This window comes from Cinclus cinclus, chromosome 4 (assembly GCF_963662255.1).
Source record: "Cinclus cinclus chromosome 4, bCinCin1.1, whole genome shotgun sequence".
Taxonomy (NCBI): Eukaryota; Metazoa; Chordata; class Aves; order Passeriformes; family Cinclidae; genus Cinclus; species Cinclus cinclus.
The window spans coordinates 69,392,558-69,419,595 of NC_085049.1; the positions used below are offsets into that span (position 1 = coordinate 69,392,558).

Genomic DNA, 27,038 nt, shown 5'->3' on the forward strand with positions numbered 1-27,038 from the left:
GATAAATGTTTGGGGTTTTTTTCTTTTTTTTTCCCCCTCTAGAAGACAGATGTAGAAAATCTAGAAATTCTCAGTTTGATTTTGAGCCCTATGGTTCTTCAGAGCACATGAGTCAGTACAGAGATCATCCCATGCCTTATGAATTAGTGACATTCAAGGGTCGCGATGGAAGAAACATGAAGACAAAAGATACTGTTCAGAAAACAATGATTATTTATTTATTTATCATCAGTACAGGGATCTTGAAACAATAACAAACTGTTCAGCCACCTAAAAAGGTCTTTTCTTTGTGGGAATGTAGGAAGGCTGTTGATTTTCTCAATGTTCTGACTGGGTTTGGGGCAATGGGTGGAGCAACTTCTACCTTCTGCAGTCCTCATTGGTGGATTAGAGTTGCTTGTAGCTTTTAAAAAAAAAATTTGTCTTGAGATCAAGTATAATCCATATTGGAATTACTTCCCTGTGAATTCCAAGCTCAGGGCAAAAGTAGGGTAAAGGTAGATACAACAGAAACAAAGAAGTAAAATCCAAAGGAGGGTGGGATTTGTTTTTTTTTCTTTAAAGAAGTACCTGAAAATTCACTTCTATGCATTGAAAAGTAAATTGTTGGATTTTAGTAATTTTCCAGCAGAAAAGGAACTCTATTTGAGACTTTGAGACTCAAACAGGAGGAAAAGCAGCAGCTCAAAACATATCTTGCCTGGTTCATGAAAGCAGAAATACCACTAGATGATGGAAGAAACAAACTTTATAAAACATGGGAATCCAACACATCTACAACTGTGAGTCTGAATTAAAAAGAATATTTTTCAAAAGATCACTATGCTCCAACTTGCAAACCTTTGTGTGTTATGGTGTGATAATAATTCGGATGTGCTGGTGAGCCCTCTCCATAAACCAAATGTCTTTTTAATCAAAAAGCCTCTTCAAAACAACAGATTGAAGAATAAATAAATTAAGAAAGGTATTTTAGGTGACTGTGGGGATAGGAGATGAGGCTGTGAGACATCTTTGGGGGAAATCCAGGCACAGGTGAAGGAAAAGGTGGCATGAAAACTGGAATATCTGAGGAACCAGAGGAGAATCTGAAGGAGCAGAAAGCCACCAGAAGGAGTATGGCAGTGATGAAGGAGATCCTCCGATCCAGAAATCTCTTGCTTGTTGTTCTCATTCCACTTCTGGTGCTTCCCCTGCCACTCATATACCCCAGCAGTGTAAGTACATTTTCTTTTTTTTTTTTCCTTCTTTTTAACAAAGCCTCTGAGTGCAGCAGGTAGTCCTGCTAATTAAATTAGCAGTGTGCAAAAGGAAAGACAAAAACTTCAAGAAGCACAGATCTCAGAAAAATCAAAGACTCATATTTGAAGGACTGTGGGGGTCACTGAGAAACCATCACTAAGAGGTAGAGCTACCCTGAGAAGAGTCACAAGCAAGCTGAAGAGCCAGGTGAAGCTAGGAGAGCATTCCTTTAGAGCAGAAATGTTGGACCTCTCTCTAAAATAATATCTGTGTGGAAGGGGGAACAGAGCAAACACATCCATAAAATTTTCTTTAAGGAGAGGTCTTTAAAAGGAATGCTTATAGAGTCTTTAGTTTTTAGTAATAAGTATGCCTGGAGGGACTTTCAATTTAGTGTGGGTTTATAAAGACAGTGAGTCAGGTGAAGCAGGAAGCAGGACTCAGGGACAATGCAGGCATTGGCTGCTCCAGAGCAGGTGTAGGTGCCTCTGCTGGAATATTGCAGCTCTGACATTGGCTCATAAATGCTGGCCCAGAGACATGCACAGCAGTTCAAGGGAGGGAATATCCTGTGCTTAACACACAGACCAGGGAAAGGGGTGAATGCAGCTGTGTTGCTGATGCTGCTTTGGAGATCCTGAATACTACCTTGACCACAGGGTAAAGTCCTCTCTTTGCACATCTCTGCAGTTGTAAACCATAAAATAGCAATGTTTCCCTACTTTAGAGAGGTGGTGATACTTAATTTATCAAAATCTGCAATGGATTAAAAATCTGCAGATTGTCTAGGTCCCCATAGACCTAGACAAAAATCTGTCCAAAAGGTGCAGCAATATCCATTCTATCCTCTACCCTGATAAAGATTAATTCTTCCTTAAAGTAGCAGGGGATTTATGAATACTAGTACTTTATCCAATAGAAATACAAAGGATTAGAAATTGCATGCTTCTATTTTATTTGGAAAATAAACCAGGATTCATAGAAAGGAAATATTCCTGCACCACTGAACTGTAGGTTGCAATTTGAGTTTTCCTGTTTGAATTTCAATGTATGCTGGCTGTTCTCTTACAGCAGTTTTTCATCTCTTTTATCTCAAGAGAGGGAATGAATAACAGACAATTGTGCTCTTGAGGGAACAGAAAGGCTCACCCTTTCACAGAGGCTTGCTTTACAGAAGGGTTTAATCTCCTCTGATGTCACTGGGAGGGTGACATGAAAAGAGATGCTCCCTGGCATGCTCAGCCAAGGGGATTGCAAAGCACCTCATGGGTGCTGAAGCAGGAGTTCACTGGCAGGCTTGCTGCAATGTCCAAGCTCCTCTGCACTATCGCTCTGCACCTCGTGGTGCTGCTTTTCTGCAAAGTGTTCTGAAAATCCATCCAGTGGAGATTTGTGTCCACTTTGTATGTGTGAGTGCCCACAGAGGGTGAATTGCAGCTGGCAATCTGACCAAGAGCTGGACAAATGTTGATAGTGCTCTTAAGAAAACATCTACACCAAGCAAACTCAGCTGACAGCATACTGTTCAAGGGCTTCTGAGTAGATTTTACTTTGTTAGAACCCATTGACTATGACTACCCTTTAAATACGAAGCTTAAATTTAATGCCTGCTCACAAGCTTGTATTTTTACAATTCTATTAGTTTTGTCTTTTTTGTAGAGATTGAAATTATCAGGTCATTTATGTTTGCATTTCTGCAGGGAATCAGCTTGCAGTTTCTTTGATGATACCAGCACATCTCTGGAAGCATCAAAGGAGCATTACATGTGTAGTGGCAAGAGAGATCAAAGGGAGCACAAGGACTCAGAATTGTCTGTGGTTGCTGCTAATGGGAATAAAGTCCACAGCTTCTTTTATATTATTTTGTGAAAATAAATGGTTGGGTGAAAAATAAATTTGAGAAAATTTGCTTGATTTTTTTTTTTTTTTGGTCATAGAGCCACCAGAGATACAAGGCATGCCACATGATTTCAGTCATTTGGGGACAGACTTTCTGTGACCACTGTTCCTGTGGTCACACTGCACCCAGTCAAGGAGGTTTGGATGATTCCTGACAGTCAGCTGTTGGCAGAGCTGTGAGACCTGCAGTATCAGGGGATGTTGGTATCTTGATCTGCCAAATCAGCAGCATGGTCCCTAAAGCTCAGAGCAAGCTCTGAAAAGCCACAGATGACATATTTTCTTTTACACAAGCTGAAGGATGGAATTTCAGCATGATCCCATAAAACCAAAGATGTTTTTCCAGAGGCTGACTACCCCTTTGCAGAGCTTAACCACATGTCTGCGTGCAAGATATGCAACGACCATCTTTAAATGGGCAAATTCCCAACCCAGAATTTATTCTTCCTTTTGTTCATTCTGACATCCTTGGATATTTTAGTTACAGAAGTTTTATGCATGACCCTTAGTGTGGAGTTTTTAGCCACGGCTTCCTTTCAGCTCTTCTTTTCTTTCCAGCTAAGGGATTGACTGAAGACAGATAATTAGATGATAGTCCCTCCAACCATCACCTGTTTTTTTTATTCTCAGTTTCGAGCTCTGAGGTGGGCTTAACAGAAATTTTCAGCTGTAAAACAGCAAGTGAGGAGGGTGAAACAGTTAAAATTACACTGCCACTGCTTCAGTGCAATACTTAGTAGCTCTAGTAACCATTAATTAAATACATAAATTCAGTTCAATGAAAAAGAAGAGATTAATATGGTTTCTCTTGGAAATGAACTGAGAAAATAAATAAAGTTGCCAGACAAGCCGATTAAGTTTTTAGTGGAGATTAGCAAGCTTGGCTTTGCCAGTATTTGCTTTCAGTTTTGTACCATTTAAAAATGTGGTTTGTTTATTCATTTGTTTTGGGTTTGGTTTATTTGTTATTTTGTTGGGGTTTTTTTTGTTGGTTTGGTTTTTTGTAAAATTATTACAGCCTAGTGTATAGGAAACAGAAAGACTTAGTGCCCATCCCAGTAAGGTTTTGGTAGAGATGTAAATTCCCTTTGTCCTATTCCATTTTCACCAATGGCCTACTTTATTGCCCCACACAGAAGAGTAATAGAAAATAACAATAATAATTGCTCAAAGAAATTAGAGAGATGTACATTTTTAGAATGAGAAAGTGGTTTGAAATCAACTTGAGATGAAGTTTACGTTATTAATTTTGGCAAATCGTACCCCTTGGGTCTTACATCTGGACTGCTCTAAAATAAAAATCATTAATTCTTCTTTCATTAGAAGTTTTTTTTTTTTCCTCCTCAGACAACTGCTGAATCTGATACAGAGCCCTTGCAAATGTTAGCAGAAGCTAATGAGTTAATAATTAAAAATTTGTCAGAGTCACTAGGTGACAAAAAAGGCCCTATGCTCTGCTCTCTGTGGAATATTAACCTTGAGGTATAATGTAGTTAAACATTTTTGTAGACTGAGCAGCAAGCTGGCTTATCCAGAGCTAGATTTCTCCAGCAGCCTTTCAGATACTCTTTATAACCTCTCAAGTAATTGGCATTTTTCTGCTCAGAGGAAGTTAGGTTTTCTTATAAATTCATTTCAGTTGTTTTAGTGGCCCTGCCTAATAGAATCACAGAGTCATAGCATCATTAATGTTGGGAAAGTCTTCTAAGATCAAGTCCAGCTGCTAACCCAGCACTAAACCATATTCCCAAGGGCCACATCCACATGGCCTGTGAAAACTTCCAGGCATGGTGGATCCACCACCTCTCTGGGCAATCTATGCCAATCCCTGACCACCCTACCACTGAAGAAATTTTCCCCAATATCCAATATAATATCCAATATAACCTGGCTTTGTTGAATTATAATTGTTAAATGTTAACACTTTTCTGAAAAGTGGAGTCAGGGCAAGATCTGGTAGCTAATTTAAATCCAAGCTTCTGAGTAACTTTGACTGCAATTCTTACACAAGTAAAGGAAATAGTACATATCAATCTATCTTAACTTCCTCTCTGGGCTGTGTTCTGCCTGTTATAAGCTGTACTTAAAAAAAAAAAAATCAACATCTGATTGTGGCTCTTTTTTAGAGGTAATGTAAAAATGACATCTATAAAGATGAAAAAAGATTAAATACAAGATGTTGATTCATTCCACTGAACCTACATCCCTGCATAATTTCACTAGGCTTTATCACCTTGTTCACAAAACTGATTGAACACAATGAAATGTAAAACATGCTTTTTGATTTGTACAAGGATCTGTGAGAATTGCTCATGTAACCTCTTGAAAGCTGCTTCATTTAGAAGTCATCCATCCAGGATGGATGTACAATATATAAAATTATATTTTAAGAGACTCAAATAACATTTGTGAACAGTGAATTTTCTAAAGAGTAGCCATTTGTGAGCTGTGACTCCATATGGTTCAATAAGTTCATATGGAGCATCTGGTGCATGATGAAGAACAGATAAATTTATAGCTGGAGTAATTCAGTGCAGACCTACAAACTACCACAGAACAGCAGGTTAAGGCAAGCACAGGACTTGGCTGCAAATTTGAGGGAGGGAAAGAAAAAGAAAAACATTTTCTTGATGAAAATTTCTCTAATTATTAGCAGCAGATATTCCTAGTATTTCTAAGTATGGAAACTACTGCTAAGTATAACAAACTGAGCATGAGGAGAGCTCCAGTGAGTGCCATAAATAAAGATCTATCTAAAGAAATGGGCCAGAAGACTTCTATTCACTGGCTGTATTTCCCTGCAATAGTATTCAGCATACAGCAATTTTCTCCATGACATGCCAGCTCCCCATGTCTGCTCACCACAATGCTCTCCTGCCTTTTGCTACCAGAACCTTGGACAGCAGCAAATTTGTTTGATTAACTCCATTTACCCATTGCTCCCAACTCCACAGGACTGTGGTCTTCCTCCAAAGGTCTGAAGAAATTACCTGAGCACATAAAATCAGCTAACAAAGGTGTTTGCACAGCATTTATAAAAAAACCAAAAACAAACAAAAAACCACCCCCCTGCCCCTACAAGTTCGCAGAGCACAAGGCAGTTTTATGGAAAATATGGAAAATATGAATGTTCTCACCTGGTCCTGAAAACTAAGAGTTCCTGTTTTTGTCCAGGAATGGGGAGAGAAATATGCAGAAATAACAGGTCAACAGGTCAAATCTGAGGAGTTGTGATTGAATGCTTGGTAAATACTGGATTATGGAAATCAAACAAATTGGCAAAAGCACTTGGGCCATTAGTTTGCTGATAAATAGGCTTATCCCAAAGCTTTGCCATGGATTGCGTGTGAAAACTTCCATTAGCATTATCTGCTGTCACTGTCCTTTCAGAAGGTAGCCAAGATTTCAAACTCAAACAGCTGCACCTTCAGAGGTCCCAAGGCAGTCCTTTTAGGTTTTCTCAAAGCAAGGCAGGCACGGTCTGAAGGATGCTCTGGGAGCCCCCACAGCACGCGGGAGGGCAGCAGCACTCACGCTCTGCGCTTTGTCCCTGCAGGAAGCCTCGTGTGCCTACGTGCTCATGGTGACAGCTGTCTACTGGATGTCTGAAGCGGTGCCTCTTGGGGCAGCAGCCTTGGTTCCTGCTTTCCTGTACCCTCTCTTTGGGGTCATGAAGTCCAGCGAGGTCAGACCGTTGTGTGTTTTCATCATTGAATGTTCTTACTCTCAGCTAATTATTTGAACGAGGCTGATCTTAGTGGAGTAGCGAGACTCAGAGGTATGGGAGGCACAAGTGTGCATCTTGCAATGTGTAACTGGGTCCCACCAGCTCTTTTTTTATCTGAAGATAGATATAGGATGCAACATTGGCCAGGAGAGATGTCTATCCTTTCAGCCACCGCATCACCAAGGATTGCCAAAAGCTGTTGCACCAAAGGATCCCACCTTTGCCCTCCTCAAATCCATGTTAACAGCAGCTATAGGATACACTGCGAAGTTTCCTTCCAATTTTATTTATTACGGATGCCATACAAGGCAAGAGGCTACATATGCTAAAACCAGTTACCATTTGCTGCAAAGGACTAGGTAATTTTGTTGTGCAGGTGGATGTGTAGTCCTGCAGCAGAGCTGTAACCTACTGCTGCACTTTGCCATGAGTTCTCAGGCAAAGGAATAGCTGTACAAAAAAGTCTCTATGATCAGTCCTGAATTTTCCTACTTGAGGTTTTTTGAACGTTATTTTCTTTCATTATATGGCAAGAATTTACTTTGCTTTGTCTACAACCCTTTCCCCCCCCCCGCCTTTTTCTATCTCTTTTTGGGGGATGAGGGGACAGCACATTTGATTTGAGGATAAGTAATACAGATAAAAATGCAGAGGAATGTGTTGCAAACATAAAATTGTTGGATTTCTCTCACAATCTAGCACTGAGAATAGCCATAAATGGATAAAGACAAGCATGAGCCCTGAGTTTTATGACTGCTTATTTCCCCAAGTTTTGTAATAAAATGAGATACATTGTCATACCAACACAATTCAGTATTTTCACACCAAAACAATTCAGTATCTTCACAATCTTTTTTTTGTCCTAATATAAAGGTAAAGTAGCTGGGAATTTTTATTAAAAAATTTGGCAGCGCATTGGAGAAGGAAATTTAATGTCAGCCTGAGAGAAATTCAACACAATAGCAAGTAAAGTGACTGTAAGACTACTGCAAAGAACATTTTATTTGCTTTAGGAACAGAAAAACGTCCCCGCATTCAAAAATAAACAGCTCTGAAGATGTTGCAGTATTTCCAGTCTGCTGTTCTGGAGTGACTCTTGCCTAGAAAATTACTACTATTTAAGCTAAAAATAACTCACAGGGGCTTAAGAACATGAACTAGTGTGTCATATATATGTGTGTTGGTGTTAACAAGACCATTACCATTCACTTATTTCTCCAAAATTACTATGAAAGGAATAAAGGGGGAAAAACCCCAGATTTTTCATGCTGCTGGATTGATGTATTTCCTTCATTTGCTAAATTATTTTTTGAAAAGGTAGCAGGATAATAAATAATGAGAAAGAAACCAGTGGAAGAAAGCCAAAAAGGTGATATTTAAAAGTTCTGGCACACAATTATGATGGCCAAATCTATTTAGTCATCGTAGGGATTTATTACATAAATGTCAATAAATATATAACTTGCTGCAGATTTCCCAAAATACCATTATTGTCATTTTTGCACTTTATGGAGGAGCATCAATATAACTGAAGAAAATGGAAAAAAATATTGCTTCCTCTGATCTTAATAGTTTAAAAATTATGGCATCTACATTTGGTTAGAGAAATAGTTTTAAACTGAAGAAATGACTTTTTTGAAAAATATTCCAGCAACAGTCTTGGAAGGATTGAATAAAATCATCAAAATTAAGTGAAAAATTTTGCTAGGTCCCAAGCATCTGTTTTATTTTCTCCCATTTTGTTTGTTTTTACAGAAGTATGTGTGTATGTTAATGTGAGAATTTTATGGTTTGCTTAATTTGTCCTTTTTGCAGATGCTTCACAGAGTATCTTCTCATATTTTAGCAAGACCCACATCCACAATTCCTGCTTTGAAGGAGGTCTCTGAATATTTTCCTGAGCCAGCGATGGCTTTTGCTCATTGTCTTTAAATTAAAGTTGCCTTCTCTTGAAAGTTTTCCCTCTTTTCCTGATAAAATGGAAGTGGATTTCCAATGTTACAAGTTTTGGCACGAGATTTGTGGATCACTGCAGCAGTATACCAACATTTTTTTTTATTGCATTCAAAGAGCAAGTCCCAAAGGACATTATTTTTCTTATGCTGTAGGATCTAGGGATGCCACATTTTGACCAAAAGCTGAACAAGACAGAATAAATTGATAGACAACAATACCTCCAGAATGAAAAAGCACATGAAGCACATGAATAAGCTGCCTTCAGTGCAGTTTTGCCCGTGCTTGATTCCATCTGAGCCCAGCTGAGTATGACTGACTTACTGACTGAGGCCCTGCTTGCAAATATAACATTTCTCTTGATCTTATCAAAACTGAGAAGCCTATAAACAATAGGGGATAGAACCTTATTTGTAAACACAACAAGAAAGAGATTAAAGAGAATATTCTGCTTTAGGAATTCTTCATTTTCTCCAGCTCCCTGTCATTCTTACTCCAGGGAGCAAAAAAAAATGCACAATGTTACATTTCTTCTCATTTGGCATGTTTTCTGTGTAGGGTATTTACTGCTTTTTTGACTGACTGCTTCCCCCTGGCCCTTAATGCAGGTGGCTGCTGAATATTTCAAGAACACAACTTTGCTCCTCATCGGTGTGATTTGTGTGGCAGCTTCTGTAGAAAAGTGGAATCTCCACAAGCGAATTGCCCTGCGCATGGTGATGATGGCTGGAGCCAAGCCAGGAATGTGAGTGAACTTTTGGCTTTGGGGTAGTCTGAGGCTGAGAGCAGCAGCTTTAAGCCACTCTGATTTTCCCATCCATGGGCAAAAGCTACCTTGGTTTGGGGCATTTTTCATACCCATCTTTCCTTCCAGAGTTTGAAAGCTTACAAATTCTCCCCTCCTTTTTCTGCCACCTCCGACTCCCGGTGTTTCCCTGTGCTCCAGGTTGCTCCTCTGCTTTATGTGCTGCACCACGGTGCTCTCCATGTGGCTTTCCAACACCTCCACCACAGCCATGGTGATGCCAATCGTGGAGGCAGTGCTGCAGGAGCTGGTGAATGCTGAGGAGGAGTGTGAGGTCATCACCTCTGCAGGCAGCATTGCCGAAGAAAACAAGCCAATAGGTATTTGTCAGTATTGGCCACTCTTTTGTCATTCCTTTATCAGTGACCAGACTTGTTGATATGTATTCAAATTCTGTATGTTTTCATATACATATAGAATACATATATGTATATATGAAAATATGTATATAAAAATGTACATATATGTACGTATGAATACATCTCTGTATTCAGACTTGTTGATATGTATTCACATTCTATAGAGGTCAGATCTGTCTGACTTACACTGGCAAAAACACTGATATGTACTCTTTCTTTTTGTACTCTGATATTCCTTTCAAAAAATGAAAGGAAGTTTTAGAAGTGATGGAAGAATAGGAGTTTGGAAACTATTTATACTGAATTAGGGCATCTGCTGTAGCTGTGTGTCATAAACTCTTGGTCATAGGATTTTACAGGGTTGGAATGAAACTTTTGGGAATAAAGTCCAGGAAGTTTAGAAGAGGCTCAGAAGTTTTCTCTTGAGAATCCCATAATAAAAAATTGATAAGTTCTCTAAGGTTTATTTTGTTCATTCCTTACCAGAAGGAAAAGGTTTAGGAAGAAAAGAATCTCTCTTTTGTCTCACTTCACAGTTTCCAAGTTGAAAATTATTTAATCCAACCTTGTCTATTATATGTAGGTATCATAGTCTTTTAACTGCTAGATGCACATGATCAGTACAACACAAAATAATAAAAATGCCACATCAAGAGAGCACCTGAGACCATTTGGACAAACTTTTGATTGCAGCAGCTGCTCCAGGTCTAGTGGTGTGACCCAGGGGCTCAGCTCAGTTCTTACCCCAAGGGCTGCTCTCTGTTCCTCTGTTGCAGGTCTTGGTGAAAAGCATGGCCAACCTTCACTGGAGCTTATCTTCATCAATGAGGAGTAAGAATGAACCCTGTACACCAGGACTGGACATTTGAGCCCTACACAGGTTGCAATGAGATGAACCCAGGAGCAGTGGCAGGAAGGGCAAGCAAAACCTTGCAAGTGAATGTTTCACACGTGACTGACAAGGAAGGCTTACATGATAAATGGGATTAATGCAATAGTCTGCAATAGATCTCACTAAAGCTTCACAGTATTCATTTAAATTTTTAACACTATGGAAGGAAAATATTTCTAGGGGTTTGAAAGCTCTTTCAAAGTCTGGGTTTGTGCAGCGTAAGGAAGTGCTGTCCACAGATTCTGGTTTCTGTTCCCCTGAACGAACAGTGATGGAGAGGATCCAAGTACAGCATGGGCTGCCCACAGGACATGTCGAGAGGAACATCAATTACACTGTGTTCCTGAAGAAAACCTGAACTGCCTGCTTCTAAGAGAGAGATGGGAGTGGAGGGCAGGGGGACATGGGGAGAGAAAGAACCCACAAAAAAACACCCCTCTTCCCATACAGTATTTGTAGAAGGTTTCTTTAAATATAGACACATTTCTTCTGAGGTTTGAAACACTAGTAGCTTCTGTTCGGGGTAGAATTTAGTAAGGGGAAAGGGTAAATCAAGTAAAGGACCAATTTTTTTTTGTCAAATTGTCTAATTAAACATCACCTCAAGATATAAAAGTCAGTATACAAAGCTAATGTTCTAAAAATTTTTTATAGGCCAATTATGAGGAGCGTCTTATGAAGTGTAAGAACAAAATTGCAAAGTCTCTTTCTCAGCTCCTTCTGTATTGTTTGCAACTCTTCAAAATAAAAGAGAAACAGGTTTCTTTTATTTTGAATTTTAATTTACTTTAAAACAAATATTATAATTTAAACAGTAGAGGTTGATAACTTTAAATTTACTTGCAAAATCTAAATAGTTTCCTCATTAGTCTAGAGGCTACTGGGGCTCTCCAGTATTCCCTCTGTTATCTCTTTTTATCCCAGTCATATTTTCTATGCAATATAGAATAAAATCTTCAGATTTGCCTTGTGCCATGAATCCCTTTAAACCCTGCTGAAGAGTATGTGCGAGATATATTCATACAGAGCTGTTATTAAAATAGGATTACTTGAAAAAGAGCTTTGAACTTGGCAGGAAAAACAGCACATCTTCTGGAACTAAGTTCAGTGGATTGTTTGCATGACCCACATGCCACAGGGCAGGTTTTAGGGAAGGCTTAAATGTTGTACAGGTAGGTTCTCAGAAACAGCACTGGAATATTTGGCAGAGGAAGAACTTGGCTAGAACAGGCAGCAGTGGTGCTGGACTGCCTGGAGATTCACTCCACAGAGAATGGAGTCCTCTTCTAGAATGGGGTAAATACTACCAAGAAACAGATTATTTCTTGCATGGACGTGGAACTCCACCGTTACACAGCTAGAGATGGGACTGTGAAACATAATAATGACTCTTATTTTTTGGCCAAGAGCCCACATAAGAGGTTCTAATAAATGATACTAAGCATTTCAGTAAGCACTAGTTCTCCTGCAGATGTTGCCCCTCCTACCCATGGTGTGTGCCTCTTGCAGGTGCTGGGTGAACAGGCATTTTTAAAGTATATTTTCCTTTCTTTGTTTTTAGTGCTACTACTACTGACTTCAGCTCCTTGATGCACTCAAAGGTATTGTCATAGGTGGTATCATCTGTGCTATGTTGTCTTCTAATCCAGGAACCAGCAGAGCAAAATGCATACAGCTCTGAATAAAACTGCTGGTCCCTTTATTTCAAATGTGTAGGGGTTGTTGGCAGAAAGTAGCTATTGCTGAATGTTCTGTTTTTCATTTAACTTGCCAACCTGCTTGCACAAATCAATTGGGGAACATCAGGTCCATTCACAGCAACAACATAAGCACAAAACAATGTAAGTTGTTGTACTTCTTGCTGGAGATACTGAGATCCAGCCAGTGAACTAACAATTCCATATGGTTTCTAGAAAATTCAGATATGGTCTTTTGTTGTTCCTGTATTGCCAGCTTCTGAAGCTGAGAATTCTCAGTTGCTACAGCAGCCTGAACATAACACAAAGTCACAGGCTCAAGGGATCTGAGTCTCCCACATGACAGAGGAAGACCTAATCTCATTATAATCTGACTTTAAAACCACTTTGGAAAAAAAAAAAAAAAAAAAAAAAACAAAGCAGGGGTTTAAACCTTTTTTTGACCCTGTGTAAGATTGACAGCTGATTTTTAATGGGTTGGATTTTCTTGTAGTTTTGGAACCTTTTTTTCTCTTTCCTTTTTTGGTTCCCAAAACCTGCCACCCAGTATCCTCACAAAGCATAACCAATTCTATTCCAAGTGCTCCTAGGAACACAAGAAAGGCTAATCCAAAGGCATTTTCCTCCTTGCAGAGTATGAATGGTGTGCACATGACACCCAACCCTATTGGAACAATGAATTCTACGAGCAATGGGCAGCACCTACCTCAGGTAAGGAAATGTTAGACCTGGGGGTGAGGCAAAAGACAGATGTGACTATCACCTGCTCCCTACTGTTTCATATTTGTTCCTTGAAAGGAATCATTCTCCATCATCTCACCAGAGCCAGAGGTTGGCTTTTTGCCAGCTCTTGCTTCCATTTATATGCACCCAGCACAGGTATGTTCAGAAGACCCTTCCCCAATAGCTGGGACAATTAATTTAGCTTTACATCCAGTAATGTGATCATGAGTTTCTTTTATTATTTGACTGTGACAGCCACTTTGTTTCTGCAAATCCTCCTTGGAAGATGGCCCAACTCAAAAATAACAATAACCCTGGCACACAAAATCCTACTCAGAATGAAAAAAGCAGCAGGCAAAGACCATTAATTTGTTCAGCCACTTTGTTAGGTACTCCTAATATCCGCTTCTTTTTTGTCTTCCAAAATATCCAGCCTTAAAATCCTCCATTAAATCAATTCATTCCGGTGTTTCTATTTCCCTTGAGTGGATCCAAGAAGAGGTTGCTGTTTAGATGACAATTTCGGAGTGTCCTAATGGCATAAGTTTATGTCCATGAAAGAATAGGCTAAAATCAACACATGAATTTTGCTCACAGTTCAAAAATAAATCAAAATAAAAACTAGTAAATTTAACAAGCCCTTCTGAACCGCTTGCTGCCTTTTTCCTCATTCTTAAATTATAGGTTGCATGAGAAATGCCTTGAAGTACTGCATGTTTTTCCCAGTACAATGACACTTGATCTACCAACATAGACAGTTCCCTGTCACTGATAACAGAAAGTTTCTTTTGGAGCAAAGTTTTCTGGCATCTTTTCCTTCCATATTCTCCTCTCTCAGCCTTTTCCATGCCATTCTGAGACCCCCAGCACCCCATCCCTAATTAGAGGCCCTGAGCCAGTTTAAGTGTGAAAAGCTCACCAAGCCCTTGGGTGATGGCTGCTCCTAAGCTTCAAGGATTGTGGATTCCTTCTGCTCAGTGCTGGCATCTCATCCCTGCAGCCCTCAAAGGCTTTTGGTAACCCACTGATATTTCAGTCAGACCTGGAGCTGCCCAAAACCTTAGCCAGAAGTCTGATTACTGCTTGTGACATTTTTGTCACAGACCGGGCAATTTCAGGTACTGGGACAGGTTTCCAGGACCGATCCCAGTTAATCCCTGTGAGGAAACACCTGGGGTCTCTCACCTGTCACATCTCTGGGCCCTGTATCACTCAGGCACTAGAGCAAGCTGGGCTGCTGTTCTGATCACCTGCCATGCTTGTGGATGTGTTCCCTGTCAGGCTCAGATCCCGTACCTGCCCCCTGAGCCCTCGGATCTCAGGCTGAGCAGCAAGCACCGGTACCAGACCAGGCACGACCACATGGTCTGCAAATGCCTCTCCCTGAGCATCTCCTACGCAGCGACCATCGGGGGGCTGACCACCATCATAGGCACCTCCACCAGCCTCATCTTCCTCGAGCACTTCAACAAGTAAGTGACACTAGGATCTGCTGAACCATTACCATCCTTGTGGGTCATTTCGTGCCTCAAGGGACCCTAGTAAGAACGCTCTCTCTGAAGGAAACTTTGCTTCTTTTAATGTTATTACCAATGGTTAATGCTTGAAAGTAAATACATATCCACATATTTCTCTTGTGCAAAGTAAAAAACTCCTCACCGTGTGGCAACACTGAAGTTTCTCCAGCAATTTCTTTTGATTTGATTATCATGAAGGCAGCAGGCACTCTGGAAAGGTAAACACTAAAGCCATGAAGTTATAACAAAGAAGACAAAGAAATGCTCACAAAAGAAGAACTGTCATAAAAGCAGCTGCTCAACATGTAGTGCAAAAAAACCCCAGCCAGCTTAGATATGTGGCCTTACATGTTTGCTTCAGAGAAGATGAAAAGCAATTCTCTGATCACCTAAGTACTTCCTTTATCGTGGGCCCAGGGCTCTCAAAGACATGAATGTTTCAATGTCAGAAACATGAATGCTTTTCTGTCAGAGGACTGGTGGTACTTCTCATGCACAGAAACACATCCAAGCTCAGACCTGATTCTGACCACCTACTGCTGCCTCTACTGCCTTACAGAATTTGCCAAGATCTTGCTTTTATGACAGTTGCATCAAATGCATACATCCAACATCTTTGTCAGAGCACAGCAGAATGTAGTCAATATTTGTGTGGCCCCTGAGAAGACACAGGTTCTGGGTGAAATCATTCTGAAGTCTGACAACCCTAAAAGAAACTTTAATATAAACCACAGGTAGGGATGGGGTTTCATTTCAGGTATTTCCAAGTGTTTTTGAACATTGGCCAAACCATCCAGACTCTCTGGTGTTAAAGATTTGGAGAGCTATACTGTTTGTTGGTTTCACTCTGCATATGTAATGCAGCTGTTGGAAATGCAAAGTGATGAAATTTTTATATCACCCCATGACTGACATAAATGCACACAGGTGTGCATGCAACTATGACTATTGGAGGTCCCTGTCCCTTTACTGTTCTAACTTCTAATGCATCCTCTTCTTTAATTTACAGCCAGTACCCAAAAGCTGAAGTGGTCAATTTTGGAACTTGGTTTCTGTTCAGTTTCCCCATCTCCCTCATCATGTTGGTGCTGACTTGGTTCTGGCTGCACTGGCTGTTCTTGGGCTGCAAGTGAGTGAAAGTTGTTCAAGATATACAGATTACAAAAGCGGGGCATCTGCATCTCCTCTCAAACATGTCTCATAAAGACGTTTTGACTGGAAAAGGACAGAATTTAAGGCACAATCTCCTTCTTCTTGCCAGAACAATCACCAGAGGAAATCTCACTGCCTAGCTGCCCTGCATAGACAGCAGTATAGAGTATTGCTGCTTGAGATTAAAGTGCCCAGGTATTGCTGACAGAAATCCGTACTAAGCATTCAACTGGTTGGTTGTTATTTTTACTCTTATGACAACGAGGATTCCTTTGTGGTCCAAAAATCATGTTATTTGAACTTCTGGAAAAGCACAGTTTAAAAGATGAATAGAAAAGTAACTGCAAGTGAACAAGTTACTTTTCAGATCTGCCTCCAGATCAATTAAATTAACATCAAAGCAGATAAAATTAAATAGACTCCATATATATTTCTTTTAAAGTGGAAAGCACTCACAGCCTAAGAGACAAATACATTTAATACCAGTAAGTCCTTGAGCCCCAAAATAAGAAAAAGTTTCAAACTTCTAGTTCATTTGCACCACATATTGTCTTTACAAAGTTAATGAAAACTGCCTAAATGTGTGCAATTAAAATGGATTAATTAATCTGCTTTAAATTGTGATGCAGACACATTTACTCAGAATTAAATTTGCCTTAATTTGATTTAGTTTACTCTTAAAAGTAAACTGAACTGACATGAATATTTCACCCAATGAATAAATTGATAATGAGTTCTGCTTGCTGCTGACCTTGACTAGATTTGAAGAAGTAATTTAGAGGTAAATTGCTCCATGCCCCTCTCAGTCAGTCTCTGAGTTTTGTGGTTCCAAATTAAAAGGCTAATATAAATTCCCTCTGCCACTTTTTTTTTAATCTTGAGAAGAAACAGGTCCTAACATGACCCTCAATTAATTTGGTTAAAAAAAAAAAAAAATTGAAATTCCGCATTCCATCCAAGACTTCATGCTGATTAATGGTCTTCTAAATAATACCAGAGACTGAAACATTATTGACTTTTTGAGAAGTGCTAGTTGATTCCAAGGCTCCTTAATCTCTGCCTTCTATTCACTGCACTTCATTAAAGAACGTTTTATGTTGGGAGCTGAGATTCAGCACTCTGCCTTCACATCCTCCTGAGCTTGGAAACACTTAGAACACATTGGAATAGATGCCTAATGCTTGTGCATAAATGTTTAATGAATTCCTGTAATGCTATTTTGCTAGGAAGCCCTGTTCCATCAATCTGTTCTTACTTAGCTGGAACTGCATTTCAGACTTTAAGGCCCAAGACCAGGTCAAGGTTGAAAGAGAATGGACCCATCAAAGGATTTTTGACAGCAAAGAAGAGCTAAGTGTAGAAGTTACTACAGAAGTGTCCTTAATAAACTACATAGCTCTTCTCTTCCAGCCTGGAAGACTCATCCAGCCTCATCTCACCCTGCTGGTAGATTTTACTGAAGTCTAACAGCAAGATTTGCAAGGAAATTTAAAATACCTGTAGATGAAGGGCAGTGCTAAGTGAGCTAAAAAAAAAATGTGCTACATATTTCCCCATGTGTAATGAAAACCCTGGTTAAGTCCTCTTGTTGACCAGACAGGGCCTGTCTGGATCTTGAGCAATGCAAATTCCTTTGCAAGTCTGTCCTTGAGCAGACACAGAGGGAGACTGCAGTGCATGGTTTGGCCAGAGCTCGAGCTTGGGTGCCTAGTGAGGTACCAAGTGAGATATTAAAATAGCAGGAACCATAAAAGCACCTATTATCACCTAAAAGGACTATAAAAGTTGTGCTGCCATGGTACCTGAGTCACTGCTGCTGCCTCTTTGAGACCGGCTTAGATGCTGCTACACCTCTGTGTGACAGGGCGTATAGCTGGAGTGAAAAAGGAGGGATCTGGAGCTCGAAGCACAGCAGGACAACACTTCTGGAAAGAAGAAAAGGAGAGGGTTAAAGTGAGCTTCAAAGCATCTCAATTTCAGTTAAGAATGTCCATGCTTTCTTATAGAATGAAGGCAAACTGAATAAACTAAGGACTTCTCTTAACATCCATACAAATATGTAGCAGGATCAATATACCCAGCTAGGAAATATGCTCATGTTTTCATGTCCCTGAAGAAGTACAGACATTTTTCAGCTAGACTAAACACCCCTGGCCTCTGTGGTGCTATTCTTGCTGTGCCTGATTTACAAACAGCTATTATTGTACGACAGTACACGCAGAAGCAGACAGGTCGTGGCAGCTAATGGGATCCCAAGCACAGCTTTCCCTCATTATGAATCCTGAATATTCAAGGCAAATATGGTCTCAAAAGCCAGAGCAGGCCCCAAATATGTTGGATAACCCTGATCCAACTGGAAAGCATAGTTAGCCCATGAAAAATGTCTATTGATAGCTGACCTCTGTCACAATCTTTCCACGTGATGATCGACACCAGCCGTAGCTCTTGGAGGTTTCTGGCTGCTCTTTGAGGAAGCCTACTCAGAGGGAGCCCAGCCATGGCTCAAGATGGCTCAGTGATACCAATCAGTACTAGTCAGAGCACCCTGGGGACCTTCCAACTGTGTCTAGAATTGAATCTTGAAAGAACTTGAAACCAGATTAATCGAATATCACGCGCAGTAATTTCTTTTCCCGTTGCCATCAGGCCTTGCCCCAGTCATATCTTCTCCCGACAGTCCCTGATACCAGAATTTTCACTCTACCTCATCGTTGGGGGTTTTTAAAATTACTTTCCCCTCCCCTCTTTATGCCCTTGCCTAACTTTATTGTGCTATCTCAGTTTTAAAGAGACTTGTTCAGTGAGCAAGAAGAAGAAGACCAAACGGGAGGAAATGTCAGAGAGAAGAATTCAAGAGGAATATAAGAAGCTGGGAAACGTGAGGTAAACCAGACCTCCCTTCCTTGGGAATTTGCCTCTCTAGGCCAAACCATTGTCTCTTATTGTTTTCCATGTTGCCTTGGGCTCATGTAGCCTATTCTAAAACTGTCGCCTCTTTTTTCTCCCTTCCAGGACAGAACTAGAACTAAATGTGAAAATGATCTCAAATCAAAGACTGTTACAAGCATGTGTGTTAACATGTAACTCACTTACTTATTTCTGAGTAAAAAAGGGAAAAAAAAGAAAGGTTCAAGGTTATTTCAGGGTTCAAAGGTCATCTGAGACAAGGTTTGTCTTTGAACCCTAAAGGACCCCTTTTCCTAGCTCAGGCACTTACTTATTTTAGTGGGTAGAAGTTCAGCAAAGGTCTTTTCCTATGCTATGACTTGTCCAGCCTTCCCAGTTGCCCACAATATTTATGCATGATGGCAAGAAATGTCTCTTGAAAAGATTATTTGGCAAGATTTTTATTTTCAAAAGGGCTGATATGGCACAGAATTCCTTCTTCACAAAACATTTTTGTGCTGTTTAACTGAAATATTGACAGATCAACTGCCTGAATACGATAAACTCTAAAACTAAACTGTTGTTCAGACTGTGCCTAAATATGAAATCTGTCTTAATTTAAATCTATGCTAAATTAAAAATCCTCAAGGCACCTCAAGTATCCTCAAGTCACCTTGTGTGCACCAGCTGTGCTAATTTACATTGTCATGTGCTCTTAGGCTTTCTACCCATCCAAAAAATGCAAGAGAATGTGTTTACAGTGGAATGCTAATATGAAGTTCACCTTGTTAACACATTTAATCAGATAATAATGCAAACACAGAACAAGCATTTAGAAATATTTTCCTTCAGGTCTTGCCCACAAATTGCAAATACAGATGGATATTTTTAGCCCATATTTTACTGGGTTTAGATGGTTCCCAGCTGCGAGCCAAATCTAGAATTCTTTAATTCAAACTAATCTTCCTTGCTATTTTCCATATGGTTTTTATTCTTTTTTGGAGCCAGTTTCTACTCTCTTACTTCTTCTGGAACTTGCTCTTGAGTTTTCAGACAGACCTTGGAATGACTTGCTAGCTTTCTCTGTTTTTTATTTCTAGCTATCCTGAGATGGTGACTGGATTCTTCTTCATCCTGATGACCTTGCTTTGGTTCACTCGTGAACCTGGCTTTGTACCAGGATGGTCATCTTTTTTTGAGAAGTGAGTAAAACCCCCTAAACAACTGCACAGGAACACTACTTTGCTTCTGATAACTTTCGTTTTTCCCCCCTAAGACATCATCAGCCACATTTAACAAAGCTGTGATAAATGGACTCTTTATTGAAAATTTAGGACTTCTTTATATTAAATTATATTTGTTTGTATAATGAAAAACTTTATTATTTCTCAGTATTCAAAGTGAGTTAAGAAGATAAAGTAAATTAAACAATTTCAAATGTAAAAGAATAGGAGGGTCAGATTTTCAGCTTAATACATTTTAGTGCATTCATAAAGAAGTTTTCACTAGAATATATTGCAACTGTAATTGAAATTGAAATTTTTGACAATAAGCATTTTATCAAGAAAATGTCATTCAGTTAAATATTGCTGAGAATGGTGACTGAAGCAAATAATTGTTATTTTAAATAATATAAAAAATTACATTAAAGCTTACTGTAGCACATTTTGCACATCAAAGAATAAGTGACTTGAAAGCAAGTTTTCTTTATATTGCTACTGTATAAAATTACTTTAATTTTTCATTCCAATTTTGACAGAAAAACAATTTCTAATACTGTTATTTTCTGATGATCACTGGAGTTTGGCACTCCTCAAAATACAGAGAGAGTTTTAAACATTTAATCTAAAATCAATCTATAGTTCATTTCTAAAGGATCACTTGGGTTTGGCTTTTCCCCAGAACACGTTTACTGTTTCTTACACTACAGTAAACACACTATTTTTCTGTACCTTCAAGTTAATAGATTTGTAAACCAAAAGGGAATTTTTTTTTTAACCAGAATGTTAAAAATTGTCGAGCTGTGATTGAAGTTGGCTACTAGAGTCAGTTTAATAAATGGGGAAAATTTCAATTTGTATCCTTGATATGCAGGCATATTTTTCTAGAGAGCTGTTAGTATGACTTCAGATATGGGAATACAACTGCAGCTGCAGCTTGGAGCTATGTACCTGGTTTGGAAATGTTCCTGTTAATTTGTTTTTATGAAAACGTTGCTGTTTCTTTCCTAGGAAAGGTTACCGGACCGATGCCACTGTCTCTTTATTTCTTGGGTTTCTCCTTTTTCTGATTCCAGCAAAAAAGCCATGTTTTGGAAAAAGGAGAACAGGTGAGGAGAATGCAGTAAGAAAGACAGCTGGTATGTTTTTCAATGTCTAATATTTAGTTTTTGTGTGTAAAAAGTTCCAAGAAGATAGTTTTATGTTGGTAAGTCAAGGTTCAGTTTCTCGTCTGATACCAGCCCTTCCTACATCAGACCCCATCTTCCTTTGCCATAATTCATATTGTCTCATCCTGAGGATGACAAACAGGCCTTGAATCTAAGACTGCCACCTCTTCTGTGCTAGCAGAGTTATTAGACTTTAGGACTGAGCTTTAGGAAAAGTTTAGATGGAGCTCCATATTCAAAAACTATAATGCAAAATCAGATAAACCCTAGTAAAAAAATGGTCACCACTTATACAGTGGAAATCACTGCAATGGCTTTAGATAAACATAAAAGAGGTCATAAAGTGCCAGACAATGTTCCAATTTTGTGCCATGCTTCTCTCACAGTTTTCTTGATAATGGGATTATTTCACATTTGTGTTTGGGTAGCACTCAGTGGTTTGATTGGTTTGCTGCACCAATCTTTCAGCAGTGCTGTATGAAAGTAGAATTGTCTGCACAGTCTTATGTAGAGGTTATAAATATATATAAACATATAGTTTTATACTGGACAAGTATACATATATTATGCATATATACATACATATATATACACACACATATATACATACATTTATGTATGTATATATATATACATATATTGTACAGGTCTTAGGAAAACATGACATTCTCTAAGTCATCCTTCAAGAAAATATTCAGGTACTATAAAAACCTAATATCCTCAGATAAAGTTTAGGGGCCTAAATGCACTGTATTAAGCATCATGGCCTAATTCATAGCCCTTCTTTAAAAATATAATCCCATGGTAACACAACTTCTCTGGTCTACAGATGCACATGCATACCACAGCACAGCTCACAGTCCCTCAAAAAACTGTAACATGAAAATACAGGGGTTTACAACTATTTACATCAACAGAGCAGCAAGGGAAAGTCAGGATGTTTGGATTAAATATACTGCATTTCCTGAAACCAGGCTATCCAGAGAAATAGGCTATGCACTGACTCTTTGCCTCTCTCTCAGGTAGTCCCATGCATATTCAATCATTTCTATTCTTGTGAAAAAGGTGAAGACCTTTGCAAAAAGGGCAGTTTAATGTTGGTCACACACTTTATTTAATAAAGGAGCTGGTGAAAAGTCAGCAGACATTAACACACTGGAACCCATTATTACCTGGAAGGACTTTCAGAAGACCATGCCCTGGGAAATTGTAGTGCTGGTTGGAGGAGGTTACGCCTTAGCAGCTGGATGCAAGGTACTGATATAGATTTTCTTTTTAATCTACCTTCCCAAACATATTATCAACCTGCTCTTTTATTCCTTTGTATGCTCCCCAGTTTGGATTTATGATGTGGGTACTTAGATAAGTTTGTACACAATGTAGTAGGCAGCACTACCTGCACTCAATATGTCTTTCTTGCTATTTATTAAACACTTCAGTGAGATCTAGTTTACTGAGCAAAAGGAAATGCAGAAAGCATTAACCTAAACTTTGTTTATTTGCTGGTGGGATTCTCTGATGTAAACTGCCACAGAAAGAAGAGCCTGTTTTACAAACATACCAAGTATTTAGTAATTGTGCTTCTATCCTTTCCCCAGACCTCTGGCCTCTCTACATGGATTGGACGTCAAATGCTCTCCCTGAGCAGCCTTCCCTACTGGGCTGTAACTCTGCTGGCTTGCATTTTGGTGTCCATGGTAACAGAATTTGTTAGTAATCCAGCAACCATAACCATCTTTCTGCCCATTTTATGCAGCATGGTGAGTTAAAATAGTGACATTTTTAGTCTGTTGTTTCCTCACAGGCTTGTGGGAATTTTTCAGGATGTCAGGGTCTTGGCACTCTGTCCACATGAAACCCAGCCTCAGCTCCCAAGTAACTGTTCTGTAGTCTTGGAACTAGGAAAAATATTATAATTGGGCAGCCAGAAGCATATTTGAGCATCAAGGAATTTATAATACCTCTCAGACAAAGTGCATTGAGGAATTCATATGCCAGGTACAAGAAAAGGTGACTATGGAATCAACAAGTTAGGTGAATTTCACATAAAGCTTGAGGTGCTTTTATCAATGTTATTTTCAATCTGTTGCTCATTACTTAGTAGCCACCTGGTCCCTACTTGTGAGAAAGGACTGGAGTGCTAAATTTTATTTCAGACTTACAAGTGTTCAAGGGGTTGATCCGGTAAGCATTCTGTCTTCCACCATGGAAAACAGAGATGCCAAGAATGGAGGTCATTAATTGTCTTCCCCTGCTATAATTATTTTATGGGTTTGTCCCAAAGCATATTATGTGAACAGTTCCGAGTTAATATTAAGATGTGGTCAGATCAAAATATGTACTAGTTTTTCTGTTGCCTAGGAGTTCAGATTTGCTTCTGCTCCATGCAGAAAAGATTCTCCTAAAAAAATATTTAGAGCAGTAATGTACTTGTAGTGTGAGCTGCCATCTTAAGGCAGACTCTCTTTTTAGATTGCTAAAGTAGCCTGAAGACACTTCCCTCCCCAAAACTACTGTAGCCTTGTTTATCCTTCCTTTTCCATCTCATATAAAACTGGACCAAAGTAATGTGAACGGAAATGGAAAATTTTATCACCACTGAAAACTGCATTCTTTAGCCCACCGTAAAGAATATTCCATCACCTCTGCCTTTTCACCATGCAAGTTTGGGGAACAGGTGGTTTTCTTATACACTGTTCAGGAGGTCATCACATAATTGTCCCAGCATATTCAGCAAGTGGAAGAAGCAAGTTGTTTATGTTAACCTGCTGTGACTGCTCGTGGATGAAGACTGAAGCAGCAGTCAGTGTTAAGGTCCAGAAGACACAATAGAAAATGACACAGAGAACAAGTGGGAGAAAGAGCAAATGTGTCCTATTAGTAGCAAATTCCATCCTTCCTCGCATGAAATGTCTCAAGAGAGATCCCTGGAGCATGAGCAGCTAAAAATTATGGCATTGCTCTAAAAAAACCCAACCGATCAAAAAATACTTCCGTGCTTCAGTTAGGAAATTAGGCAGGTGTGATTCACAGCAAACAGAGAGAGTCCCTTCATAGTAACTGTTAGCCATGACTTTTCACTGATTAGATGAAACACTTGTCTACCTCTGTTCTTCCAGTCAGAAACCCTGCTTATCAACCCTTTATACACCCTGATTCCTGTCACCATGTGTATCTCATTTGCGGTGATGCTGCCCGTGGGTAACCCTCCAAATGCCATTGTCTTCAGTTATGGGCACTGCCAGATCAAAGATATGGTGAGTCTTGGCACTGAGTATATTCTCCCATGCTTCATGCAACTCCAACACCTAGTCCTACATCCAGCAGCCAATAATAATTTTAAAAAAGGTGCAATAATAATTTTATTGGTGCTAATGTTAAGTAGTGATGTCTGCCCTGTTCTTACACAATAGAGCTGTCAGGTAAAGAACAACCACAGATCTGCTGTAGGATGTACACACTTCTTATCTGTATTTTTTTTTTTTTAATGAATGTAATGGTCTAAAGAGCTTTAGGATCCTTTGCACTGACCTACTAAGACAAGCACAGGTGAGCATAGGAAAATAGATTTATCACATAGCTCCACAGTAAGTCATGTATCACCCTGTTACATGTGGTTTAACTCCCCGTTCTGATTACATGATTGAGAAGTCCAAGTGACAAATTGAGCAGTTCACAATAGACTGCATCAGTCTCTAACCATCATTCCTGAATACTCCAACATATATCCTGACACATATCCTCTCATTTATGCTTTTTTTTTCTATAGAAATCACTATACATAAATTATCACACTATATATGAGTCACTATACACCCTACTGCCTTTTTCTTTTTTTTTTTTTTCCCTTATGTTAACTGTTTTTGATTACGTTGCTCTGATGCATTTTGCTTTTGCAGGTGAAAGCTGGCCTGGGTGTAAATCTGATTGGCCTGGCTGTTGTCATGGTGGCCATCAACACGTGGGGAATTAGGCTCTTCCAGCTGAACATCTTTCCAGAATGGGCAGCAGTCAGCAACATCACAAGCCAAATGTAATCTTTGATGAAAAAAAGAGCAAAAGTGCAAGACCAAAGCAAGTTGGGATAAAATATTGAACCTACATTTCACATACAAAAGAAAGAAGGAAATTTGTGTATACATAAAACCAGGATCCATTGTAAAACCACCAAGAAAATCCTCTGGGAGGTCTTCTGCAATAGCTTTCCAGTTCTGAAAATCAGCATGAGTTAAAAGAAAATATTAGCTTTGCTCTATTCTTGCTTTCTCTGGGATACTGTAACTGAGAAAAAGTCTACTCCTCCAAATTATCCGCCTATAGCTTTTTCATGCCTTAGAGCAGTTATGTAGGATTTGTATGTAGGACTCCAGTGGCAGAAAACGAGTGCACAAACACTGGTGTACTCAGCAGTAGCAGATTCAGTTCTACCATTGACTTCTACACTAAATGTAGGATGAGCCTTATTCCCAAATCCAGAGGAGTTTTATAAGCCCTCTTCTTTTGAAGGCAAATTATTCTTAATTTTTGAGATGACTCATTTAGGCTTTGCAAAAACCACTTTTCCACCTAACTCATATGACCTGGACAGAAATCCAGCTACCAACTACGAGCTACAGCAATTCAAAGGGATAATAGAAACCTCCACAGAGGAAGGAGAAAATGTTTTTGTTTTTGTTTTTTTCACACAGCACTAGTAAAAACTTCCAATACTGCAGTACTTGCAGTCTTGGCTTTGGAAGGAAGAGTTTCAGGAACAGAAAGTTTTGTTCAAGCCCTTCTTTATCATCACTGCAGTGGTAGTTCTTTCAGCAGGGGAAGCTGTGACCAGCAAAACCTTACCAGGCCGACACCCCTACCGTACCCCTGTCTCTCATGCACTTATGGTTCCCAGGACAAAAAAAGTCTCATCCCTGATAGCACTCAGTGCTGCTCCATGAGTAAGAAGGGAGAGGGCTGAAGTGGAGTGGTGCTGGGGTATCTGCCCATCCCATGTATTCACTTGAACATCACATCCCCTGCTCTCTAGCAGCCCAGCGAGCAGGAACTTCAAATGTGGGAAACTGCGGCATAGAGTAAATAACTACCAAGCCAAAAGGCCAATCTCTTTATCTCTCATCAACAAAGTGAATGCCCTGCTTTTCCCACCGGGTCTCTCTGACACTCATTAAGTCTTCTCATGTATTATGTCCAATTTTTAATAATTTCTTTAATGTCAATACATTCAAGCCGTATATTAGAAAGATTGAATCTCATGTAATCGCACATACACTTTAATGAACTGTTATGTTTTCCACTTTTAATCTAGGCTCTCTAGTTGATAATGTGAATGTCTATTCTGAAAAAATAAAATGTCAATAAAGTAAATTATTCACTACTGCACATTCTGGTGCTCCATGAGAATACAAATTTGATATATTTCACCCATAACCCACCAAACCCTTAGAGAAGCGGTGTTGAGACAGCAGGAGGTCTTGGTTTACTGCTTCTGTCAAAACAGAGGGATCCCACAGATTCATCTTGGAAATAAACAGGTACAATAAAAGGTTTTAGGCTGGCAGAGGGGAAAAATATGGGAAAAAACCCCAAATGCATTGTCTTAGCCCTTGTTCCAAAAGCAGGAAGCAACATAGTTTAGCAAAACAACTGCTATTCCTGGTAGTTCCTGTAAATTTCATTTTGTAAACCGAAGTGTTTCTGTATATCAGTCACTTGAAACACCCCCATGACCCCCGATGCAAAAACAAGACCGTGGCCTCACTTTTTCAACTCTTCTCCCATGTGACCTGTTCCCGTGTTCCCC

At 39.4% G+C, this 27,038-nt stretch overlaps 1 protein-coding gene across 1 annotated transcript; it reads left to right on the top strand.

Moving 5' to 3' along the window:
- The first annotated feature begins 993 nt into the window (after positions 1–993).
- Positions 994–25,275, top strand: SLC13A4 (solute carrier family 13 member 4). Its single transcript, XM_062492582.1, has 16 exons — positions 994–1,214; positions 6,695–6,823; positions 9,427–9,563; positions 9,765–9,943; positions 10,759–10,813; positions 12,436–12,475; positions 13,205–13,282; positions 14,576–14,766; positions 15,821–15,940; positions 18,745–18,846; positions 19,950–20,051; positions 21,081–21,178; positions 22,362–22,492; positions 22,837–22,998; positions 24,358–24,495; positions 25,138–25,275. The coding sequence occupies exons 1-16, from the start codon at positions 1,050–1,052 to the stop codon at positions 25,273–25,275; spliced, it is 1,965 nt and encodes a 654-aa protein (XP_062348566.1). The 5' UTR covers positions 994–1,049.
- The last annotated feature ends 1,763 nt before the right edge of the window (positions 25,276–27,038 follow it).

Coding starts and splice junctions, on each gene's coding strand:
- SLC13A4 (XM_062492582.1), top strand. CDS start 1,050: ATGAAAACTGGAATATCTGAGGAACCAGAGGAGAATCTGAAGGAGCAG. Junction 6,824..9,426: donor GGGTCATGAAGTCCAGCGAG/GTCAGACCGTTG, acceptor CCCTTAATGCAG/GTGGCTGCTGAATATTTCAA. Junction 15,941..18,744: donor TGGCTGTTCTTGGGCTGCAA/GTGAGTGAAAGT, acceptor GTGCTATCTCAG/TTTTAAAGAGACTTGTTCAG.